Source organism: Podarcis muralis, chromosome 1 (assembly GCF_964188315.1).
Source record: "Podarcis muralis chromosome 1, rPodMur119.hap1.1, whole genome shotgun sequence".
NCBI classification, from domain to species: domain Eukaryota; kingdom Metazoa; phylum Chordata; class Lepidosauria; order Squamata; family Lacertidae; genus Podarcis; species Podarcis muralis.
Genome location: NC_135655.1, coordinates 118,614,963 through 118,625,592, shown reverse-complemented (window position 1 = coordinate 118,625,592; position 10,630 = coordinate 118,614,963). Strand labels below are relative to the sequence as shown.

At 41.0% G+C, this 10,630-nt stretch overlaps 1 protein-coding gene across 4 annotated transcripts in view; it reads right to left on the bottom strand.

Annotated features, from left to right (window-relative positions):
• Nucleotides 1-285: 285 nt before the first annotated feature.
• GULP1 (GULP PTB domain containing engulfment adaptor 1) overlaps nucleotides 286-10,630 on the bottom strand; it is a 164,147-nt gene continuing 153,802 nt past the window's right edge. For 2 of the 4 annotated variants that reach the window (XM_077917236.1, XM_028750253.2), the window contains 3 exons: nucleotides 6,504-6,598; nucleotides 4,834-4,844; nucleotides 286-3,054 (listed from right to left, as the gene is read on the bottom strand). In XM_077917236.1, the coding sequence (XP_077773362.1) occupies nucleotides 3,033-3,054; nucleotides 4,834-4,844; nucleotides 6,504-6,598 (128 nt within the window). In that variant the 3' untranslated portion in view covers nucleotides 286-3,032. The remainder of the gene's footprint in view (nucleotides 3,055-4,833; nucleotides 4,845-6,503; nucleotides 6,599-10,630) is intronic. The other 2 variants (XM_028750262.2, XM_028750237.2) reach the window with 1 other exon arrangement.

Here is a 10,630-nt window from a genome sequence, read left to right as displayed (position 1 = left end):
GTGTGCCTGTGCCCCTGGCACAATTTGTGGGTGCCCGGCCCCTTCATTGGCAATTTTGCGTATGCTTGGGCACCCAGGGCCCCAGCGCCTATGCACCCTTGGGAGTGTGGGAGGTGAACAGGAGTACTGTGAACTGCAATGTTTTGTTGCAGGCCCCATTTTTGTTGTTGTTGAGTTTTGTGGTTTTTCTTGTTTGGTAGGTGCTTCTTCGTTTTTATTTTATATTTACCATTTTCTTTGCACTGCGGATCAGTATTAAATAAAAGTTCTGTTCCACAAGACAAAATTATTTAAAACATTTATTCGGAGCAAAATTAAACAGACAGTTTGAGATTACATAGAAATACAAATTTCAACCAGAACACTAGAACCCTCTCGTTAAAAATGTACTTTCTCGCTGAATTAATTTAGGTGTCCTTGTACTGACGAGATCGGTTAGATCATATTTAGCATTTCGTAGAATCAACCCACGTAAAAATCAGTAAAACAAAGGTTTCTTAAAATGTGCAAATATTTTCTGAGTGTTTCGTTACCATCCGTAGTAAACGGCCCCTAAATATATGCTTATTACGTAAAGCTTTCTTTTTTAAAAGTACGATAAAAATACAAATTCTATTTGTTTTAAAAAGCCATTGATATGGCTACTAAACAACCTCGTTGTACAAATTGCAAAATACTATAGGACAAACAAAATTATAGATTTCTTTCTAGGAAACATAGTCTACTCTACTCATTAGTGATTCCATATATATATATGTATATAACTATATCGACAGACACATAGGCCATGATCCAAAGGACTGTTTGTGGTGTTTTGCATGCGCACTGCAAGTGTTTGTCCCACACCTTCCTACTGCAGCCACCATCCTTGTGTCCTCACCAGGCAGTTTCTGAAAGTCAGGCGACCCTCTGGAATGGTGTTCGGTGTGATGTGAGAGCCTGCATTCTTCCCCGTACATGTGCAGAAGCACTTTACGTACGCAGGCAGTTCTCTTTGGATCCTGTCCATAGATATAGGTATACATTCAGACCGATCAACGAAAAGAAGGAAGACTTAACACAATGCAAAAATAGGAAAGGCTCGCTGGAGCCGCAGTGCCTAAGCAGATGCTTAACTTTAAGCAAGTGAAGAATCCCAGACTGTCCAGGCATCTGCGTAAGCGTCTTCCGAGGCTGGAACAAAGCTTTTTAAAAAAGGTAATAATATTGCATAAATGCATTCTATTTTCTGTGTAAACCTCACAATATAAGGTCAAAAGCTATTATTTTTTTCAACCCAAGTACCAGAAAACTAGTTCTTTTCTCCCCGTCTAAAAGATATAAGCAGTAAAATAATCTCTTAAGTGTCTTCTCTTATTTGTCCTTCGCATCCACCCCTCCCCACCCCCCAAAAGTCTTTTCAGTGAAAGGATCCTTACAGGAGAGGAAACTCCCCCCCCCCCCAAAAAAATTATTGTATATACATATATATGTATATATATATAAATGTGTATACATACACACACACTTTAAAAAATGAGAAAAGTGATGGCAAATATGGAAACAGGAAGGAACAATTCCACCGGTGAATGCAAGAAATGCACAAACAAAATGTTCATTTATTGCTAGTTTGAAGGCTAGTGGAAGAAAAATACACTGATGCTCAGGAATGGGCTTCTGCGCAGAATTACAAATGACAACAGGATAACCTGTCCCCACCATTCTTCTCTGGGTTATTTGTTATCAAATTATGCACCCATAAATGACATGTACATTGCACAGTAAGGTTATTTGCCAAATGTATGATCCAAGCAGCTTTCATAGGGTTCCCACATGACCCAGCAGCAGAACTCCTTTGTGTGCTTCCAGATGATTCTCCAGGCTTCCAAGATCCTGAAGGATGTACTCTCAAACCCTCTGGAATTCGCAGAGGGCCTGACCTCAAAACATCGAGGGTGTCTTCTCTTAGTTAAAGCGTGTGTGCATAAGGCAATCTGAGCTGGATTTTTCCCGTTGTACGTAGCAACTTGACATGCACAACCTAGCAGTGACTTTTAGTCTGCCTCCACTTGGAAATCAACAGGATTTCCAAAACATCTGTGTTGAGGAGTCGGCTATCGGACCCCCACCTCCTAAATATGCTTCTGAGTGCAGAAGAGCGCTTGTGTGCACATGTAGATGTGAAAATAGACTATCACACGCCACTGAAAAACATAGCTTTTTGTGAAGCAGATTCCAGACGACAAACACCACCAGGAATGTAAAAATAAGCTTATGTGCCTAATCAAAATTCTTAAAGCTAGGACAGGAATCTGTGGTTCCCCGGGTGTTGCTGGTTTTCAGCTCCGAGCTTCCCAACGTGCTAGTTAGTTAGGGTTGATGAGAGTCATGTTAGTTGGGGCTGATGGGAGTTGGAGCCTGACAACATCTGAAGCACCTCAAATAGGTGATGCTGGGAGAGTAAACTGGAACTGCCTCCATCACTCCCTTTATGTTAAAGTACAGCCATGAATGTGGGAAAGTCTATGTGAAGAACCACAGAGCGCACTGCAGCTTGAATCATGGCCAGAAACAAGGACTTATGGACTGCGTGAACTGTGGTATGCAGTATCTGGGCGATTTTCAACAAAAATGTATGAACAGGGCCCTACATACTGGGAATGAAGAAACCAACTGAGGGGATTCCATAGCGTTGCATGAATAGTTCGAAGAACTTCACAGCACAGGGTGAATTGCCATTGGGTGGCGGAAGATGACTAAGAAAGACAGCAGTGTGATTTCATTTTGGTTTCATATACACGTGTGACTTTTTACATTTGTACAGGGATAACACTGGAACCTATCTGGAGTTTCACAGAAGCAAACCTCACAAAAGTGAACAAGTTGAAAAAAAAAAAAACATTTTTGGCACATTGACAGTATTTGTAATAAGTTTTAAAACTTTTTTTCCCCCTCCTAAAAAAAAAGAGATGGCGATATCTTTTCACGGTTCTTTTCCTGGCATCAGCACCTGCTGTCTAGAGGGTCAAGGCAAAATACTGTGCCTTCCAGTGTCAGTCCCATTTTGAACCCCTCCTGAAACAGAAGAAGGAAAACACAAAGAAACAGGAAAGAGTGAGAAAATGCGGTATTTTACAAACGCCTATTGAGAAGTGCTCATTCTTATAACTGTGGAATTCACCTTAAAAAAAGAAAAGAAAGAACGTCTGGCTATGCAGGAATAAGCTCTTTTGAGTTCTGTAATACATTCTCATCTGGATTGTTTCATAGAGAATGAAACTAATCTCTCTCTCTCTCTCTCTCTCTCTCTCTGTGTGTGTGTGTGTGTGTGTGTGTGTTTGTGTGACTGCTTTTTAAAAATTTAATGTGCTTTAATTACACACACACACACACATCATATGCTTTTGATGTCACTGCTATTGAGCCTTAAGCTGCCTGTTTCCACTGTCCCGTTAATTATAGATGATCAGTATGAATGACATTTACAATATATCTCACTATCTATATGAGAAAAGCACCCTCAGTTTGAGATCAGGGTCCCCATCAAATATCTGCCTAATGTGAAATTTAAAAAGTGAATTTGAACGTTTGCATTTTGTCACTTTTTGGAGGTGGCGGCGGCAGTGGAACATGTATGTAGCCTGCAAAAGTTCTGTGTGTGTGTGTGTGTGATGTGTCAAGTGTCAAGTTCGAACCCTGATTGAAAATATACAGTGGGTTGTGTCACATTCCACTGTATCAGGCTTGCAAATGGAGAAAAAGTATGCTGTTCCATTCTGAGCTGGAATCGATCTAGTTGGATAAAGAACTGAGAATACGATGGCTCTGTTTTAGACCATGGCAGCGTAGACTGCCTTACGTACTAATTGGCAAGAGGCAACCTTCAAGATAAGGAGTGATTCTTGGCAAGATAGAGGTGCTTTCATAAGGGTTATTCCTGTGGGCTTATAGGATTTCAGTTTGACCTATAAATCAAATATGCTACAAACATGGCTGATTTGAAAGGTAGCCCTCCCCTCTGGATTACAGCACTGGCTAGAGCTGAAGAATAAATAAGTATTCTTTTACTGAAAAAACAAAACAACAACAGAAGACACGTGCATTGATTCAATTCCTTAGAGACCTACATGTAAAAAGCCTTATGTTTGGATGACAGAATTGGGAATGTGACTGTAAAGAATCAGTCCAATGCACATGCCTTCTATTTTCTGGGAAAGAATGCCTGGGGAAGGTAATATATACTTGTTGGCAAAGGGTCAGGTTTTAGCAAGTCAAAATACAAAGCAGATTCCTGGCTCATATCGGTGGCGGTGTGGCTCTTTAGCAATGCACACCTTTTTTTTATCCATGGTGCATTTATCCTCATGTATTAAACTGTTCTTCCATCTCAGTGAATGGGGAGTGGGAAGAACATTGTGAATTAGGTCCCTATATGATCAAACATCTGCAGCAGTGTCTTTTTTAATACGTATCATATGCATGGTTGAAGGCACTTCAAGTGCACATATACCCAGAGCACAGCATCCCCGCAAAAGCTTGTATTTTACAGAAATGGTAGCCATCTTGCCTGCTCTGTCTGAAGTAATAACATTTCCCTTGAGTTTTAAAGTTCAGATTGAATAAAAGAACTCATTCTTACATAATGTGTATGTACAGCATAGTGAGCTATTACAGACAAAAAGTCAATACCTCTCTGAAAGGAGCCTGCATGAATTTCTCAAATTTTACCACATGAAAAATGAAAAAGAATGGAAATCTAGCAATCTGAAGTGCTAAAGTTTAGATCTCAGACATCAACGTTATTATACTTTATAGGACATGAATCGAAACTCATTAAAAAATATATATACCAACCATCGCTGACGCTGCACACCCACGAAAGCACAAAGAGACAGAAGAAATATTAGAGCTTCTGGCAGATTGGTTAACATCGGTAATAACATTTCTAATTTAGGCTACAATTCTATACACAATTACGTGGAACAAGTCTCATTGAACTCAAGAGAACTTACGCCCAAGTAGATATGCATAGGATTTTGCTCCTAGTTACAGATCTCACAAACAACTAAACCGAATAACATAAAATAATTGCAACTAAATTTATCTTTTCATTATTTCTTACAAAATATTCAGAAGTAAATATAAAGTTGATTGCAACCAAGTTCATTTTCTGAAGTAAATTATAATTTCCCCACTGTTGAGATTGGAAAGGTATTTATGGTATTTCGTCACACATAGATATAAATATTTTGTGCATGCACTTGGTATAGTTTGGTCTCACATGGTATACTGTCAAAAACCACGGGTATTGGGGTGGAAAAGTGGAATAATGTTACAGAGGAGCTAAAAGGAAAGGTGTTTCTTGCCACTAGCCCTGCACCCAACTGGCCTGTACTGCCCTGTGGGCGAATGGATCAGGAAGAGTAGTGAGGGGATGGTGGAGGCCTAACCACTACACGGAGGTAAGCAAAGGCCAGTCAATGGGCAAAGATACCCAGCAGTGATGAAGAAAGATAGGCAAGGGGTCTTGTGGGTTTGAAATGAAGTGTGAGTAGCTGATTAACCATACACAGATAGGATGGGGTGACTAGAGAAGGGATCGTGATTGAGAAATGAGTGGAGAAACCCAGCGGGCTACCATTTGTTATGTATTTGAGTGGGTGGGGATAGGTTTAAAGAAGTCCTGTTGGGCCTAAAGAACGTAGAAAGGCAGGCAACATGGACAATGAAGTGCTGGCATATGAAAGGAGGAGGAAGGGAAGAGAAGGAGACATTTTTTTAGGACTCCAAACGGCAAGAATCAAACCTGGTTAGGAGCCTAAGCAATATTATAGTTAGGCGAAGTGTGTTGTACCTTGAAAGAGCAAAATGTGTTTTACAGATAGATATTAAGGCTTGCTTGCAGTGAGTGCATTCTTCCTTGGTGGTCTTGTAGTGTAGTGATGGCCAAACTTGGCCCTCCAGCTGTTTTGGGACTACAGTTCCCATCATCCCTGACCACTGGTCCTGTTAGCTAGGGATGATGGGAGTTGTAGTCCCAAAACACCTGGAGGACCAAGTTTGGCCATCACTGTTGTAGTGGCTGCATTCAGATCTTCAAAACTGCACCCTCCATGTAGCCCACAAGGGATAAATAGTTCTTCTCTAGAGGAAGCATGAACAGTAATATTGACCCCATTTCCTCTGCAGAAGTGCTACAAAAGCTTATAGAATAAGCACTAAATCCTCTAAGGATTCTGAACACTGATTCACTTATTGCCAGTGTTGTTCTCCTTAGATGTTGTTGGGACTACCAGCAGCATGGACAGTGGTAATGGATGACGGAAACGGCACATGTGGAGAACCCCAGAAAAGGTACCTCTGCTTGAGATGGATAAACACTCTATTATTAACAACTGAATGAATCCTATCCCCCCCCCCTTGCAACACAGGCCATGATCATGCCGCCTACAGCACAAACAATGCCCCCTGATATTTACATGGCAATAGAAACAACATTTTTGCAATGGCAAAGGTTTTGTCACCTGCATCTCGTCTAGTTTGGATTGAATGTCTGGAGGGAAATCTCCTGCTCCGCAGCTAAAAGGGTCAAAAGGTTCGGCTCCAAAAAGGTCTCTCTCTAGAAAGAAGAAGAATAAAAAAAAGGAATCAGCAGCACATAAGAGGTGGAGTGTTTGGAAACTCAGACAGCTAGTGAAACTCTGGACTTGAGAATGTAAAGCAGCAAAATTTGCAACCAGTGTTCTGCTGTATTCTAGAAGGTCTGTACTAGATGGTTCAGTTGAGCCACCACTCTTGATCATTGCGTCTTGCCCCTCTGGAGAAGGAGTCATGAACTGGCAACCATTCATTTTCACTTCATTTCCCCTAAATTATTTTTTGAGAAGGAATCTCCACGAATTCCAGGCTAAATCTGTATGAAGCATAGTCATCTTCTTCTCCTTCTTAAAGCATACAGCCCTTGCAGATCCTTCAGAAACTGAAGTGTGTGTGTTTTCTCTAAGCAGGACACATATGCAGAGTAAGTAAGTTGTTCTAGCAAACAAGCCTCAGATCACCAGCTCATTAGTTTTGGTTACGACTGTGCAGTGTTTCTTATCAAAAGATGAAGCTCGAGGGGGGGGGGAATAATCCTTTGGCTTGCATTATATTTCTCTTACACAGAACTGCGCTAAATCAGAACAGCTGCTCAAAGGCATTCAGAATGGGCAGCTTCCAAAAGCCCCTCCAGGCATGATAGAGCATACCAGTGATGGGGAACATGTGGTCCTCCAGAAGTTGTTAGACTTCAGCTCCCAGCAGCCCAAATCAGTACAGTCGATGACCAGCCCCTCTTAATCTTTGTGAAGTGGCAGGATTCGCAGTGCAAGCTGAGTTATGCTACGGGCATGGATTGTGGACACTGGAAGTGCTGAAACAGTGCGTGTAATCCCAGCAATTAGGGACGATTTGCACGCTCAGAGAAAAGAAGGTAGCACATTGTTCCTGGGACTGTGCCACATCAGAACATATTCAGGTGGTGGAAATCACCTGACTGATGCCCAGTGCATCCAAAAACATCCGAACCCCCAAAATTAGAATGCCAGAAAGCTCAAAGCAACTTATTGCTCAATTGCTTCCTCCTTCTATTCTCATGATGCTTTAAATCTTTTATGTTACAGTTCAGATTATATTCTGCTTTAACTAGCTAGAGATTGACAAGAGAATTACAAAAAAACACATTTTTTTTCTGATTAATGCACCTCTCATTTTTTTATATTAAAAATGAGTATTTGTCCCTTATTTGCAGATTTCCCGTTTGTCTCCTGTATTAATTTGTGGTGCACATCTATCCCTGTCATGCCTTTCACAGTGTAATAATTTCTATTCTAAAACAGGAGTGGATTTGTGGTATTTCAAACACTCCCAGAATGTATGACCATATCAAGTTGTTTTATGGATGAATTTCTCAACCACAATAATAACATAACAGAAGGAAGATTTATAAGGCAGTGCTTTATGTGTGGTTATGGAGTTTTCGGGGGCAAGGTCTTAAATCTGGCATTTCTGTTTCACACTTTAAAAGATCTGGACGTGATTGTTGCAGCTTCTAAAATTACTACTATTGGTCCATGACATATAAAATCACCTCGTGAAAATGCATTATAATGATAATATACTGGACTGCTAAATTCAGTAAAATACAGAGAGAGATTGATTTACCTATTACAAGAGGCAAGATCTTCCAATAAATAATGACTGCATTTTCCTTTTACAACACACGATTTGCCTATCTCAACAATCCTTACAACAGCCCTGTAAGGTAGGTGGCATTACTTATCTTCATATTGCAGTTGACTGGGAAGAGCTCTACGAGACGATGGCTGCGATATGCCACCTTGTGAGTGGGTTCAAGGGACGAGATTTCAGCCAACAGATCTGAGCAGAGGACTTTGCATTGCAAACTCTTTAAGCCAGCCGTTTCATTAGTGCTTTCATGAGATCCTGAAAATATTATTGCCTCTTTCAGACCATTATTTTATGGTGGAGAATGCAGTACCTTTCCAGACTTTGAACTTGATTTTGAAATGTGATTAGCAATATTAGTTTCTAAATAGGTTCTTCTTTTGGTAATCTGTTATGAAAAATAAAGGGGTAAAAGAGAAGCACTCGTGGGGACAGTGGAAGTAGTTGGGTTCAAATGTTACTTTGAAGAAAATTTGATCTGCAGACCTCCTGGAAAGGCCATGAGTCTTACAGCACAAAGTAAAAAATTTGCCCTGTTGTTATTGGTGGCAATCAAACTATTTTCTAAGAAGGGAGTATAAGATTTCGTTCATCTATTATCAGATTTTAGTTGCTTTTTTCCTATTGGGGCACTTTGATCTCAGAAATATCCTCTTTGGCTTCAAAAGATGTCTCTTGGCATTGACAACGCGAAAGCCTAAAATAATTGCCGATTTCCCCCCTCTTTTTCAGCCATTGCAACTCCCCTGCTTGTTTCCCCCCGTAATTCCAAAAGGGCTGGAGATTTCCACTATTTTCCGGAAACATAAACTATACCTTTCCTTCGAGGTAATCAACCTCTGCTTTCAAGCCAGGCATCTATGTTTCTTGGGGTTAAAGGCACCACATAGTGCACAAGCAGCTTGGAGTACTTCACATTCAAGATAATACAATTCACTGATTACTATCTGGGGAGATGAGCATATCAAGTCAGGTACAGAGCCCTGAACAACTTAGGTCCAACATTCCTTAAGGACTGCCTGAGCCCTTCTATCTATCCCAGCCCAATCAGTGAGATAATCTGGAAGAGTGCTGTTTACCGCTGTGATACAGAGGCCTGTTGGGCAGATATTTTTGTTGGTCTCACATTGTGGAATACTCTTCCAGCAAATTTGGCAGCCACCATCCATTTTTAGGCGTCTCTTAAAAGACTTCATATATGCTGGCAGCCCTATGCTGTTGTTTGAAATTTTCTGGAGTGGCCAGTCATTTTAATGATTATCCCATCTTGCTTTTAATGGTTTTTATATTGCTGTATACACCCCAGATATTTTATGGGAGGGTAGTATATAAATACATTTGGAAAGAAACAATAGGCCAATCTTTCAAGATTTCAATGGGCAATTTGTTCCCAAAAAGAATGTAAACGGTAAAGCCTTTTATTTTTATAAAAAAATGACAGTCTTTGTTGACTTGGCTGTTTTGTGTTACAAGCACAACAGATAGCATGACAAGAGCTGAACCAGAATTACTCACAAAATTACTAAACTATCATTTTCAACTTACAGTTAAACTAAGCTATGGTTTGTATATGAATGCACAGCATGCTGCAGAAATTGTGGGTCCTTTTCTCCTCCCTCACTCCTGCTGCACTGGCAAGAAACAAGCCATAACACAGGCTTGTCCCTTGTTAGTCTTCCAAACAAACGAAGAGGAGCAAGCCAAGAACAAATATTGTTTACCACTCATTGTTTGTTTTCAGAGGACCACGGCTTGTCTTCTGGTAGAGTGGCAGCAGCAGGGGAGGAACTAAATGCCTGTGATTTTAGTAGTATGCGCTAGCGTGCTGTGCATTGAAATTCAAACCATAGTTTAGTTTCTTTGTAATTTAAGGTGACACATGGACCTTGCAGTTATCTCTCACGCAAACACCTCTGGAAATGCTGCAGCACGAGGTGGAGAGAAGCTACCCTCTTTTGGTGATTCTTTGGCAATCCTTATACAGTCGTACCTTGAAAGTCAAACGGAATCCGTTCCAGAAGTCCTTTCGACTTCCAAAACGTTCGGAAACCAAAGCGTGGCTTCTGATTGGCTGCAGGAAGCTCCTGCAGCCAATCGGAAGCCCTGTCGGACATTTGGGTTCCAAAGAATGTGCTCAAACCGGAACACTCACTTCCGGGTTTGCGGCGTTTGGAAGCCAAAGCATCCGAGTACCAAGACATTCGGGATCCAAGGTACGACTGTACTGAAATTTGCGCCCCGGTTTAAACAAGTCTCACTTGCAATGGCCCTCAGTGGTAAGGAGAGTTAGCCAAACCTGACTGCTTTTGATGACATCTGGTGATCAAGGAGAAATGATGGCACAAAATCGGTTTGAAGTAATGGGTGTGGGTGTTCAATCAAAGCGAAAATTGATCTGGAGGGAGGTGGGGGGAATTTACATTGC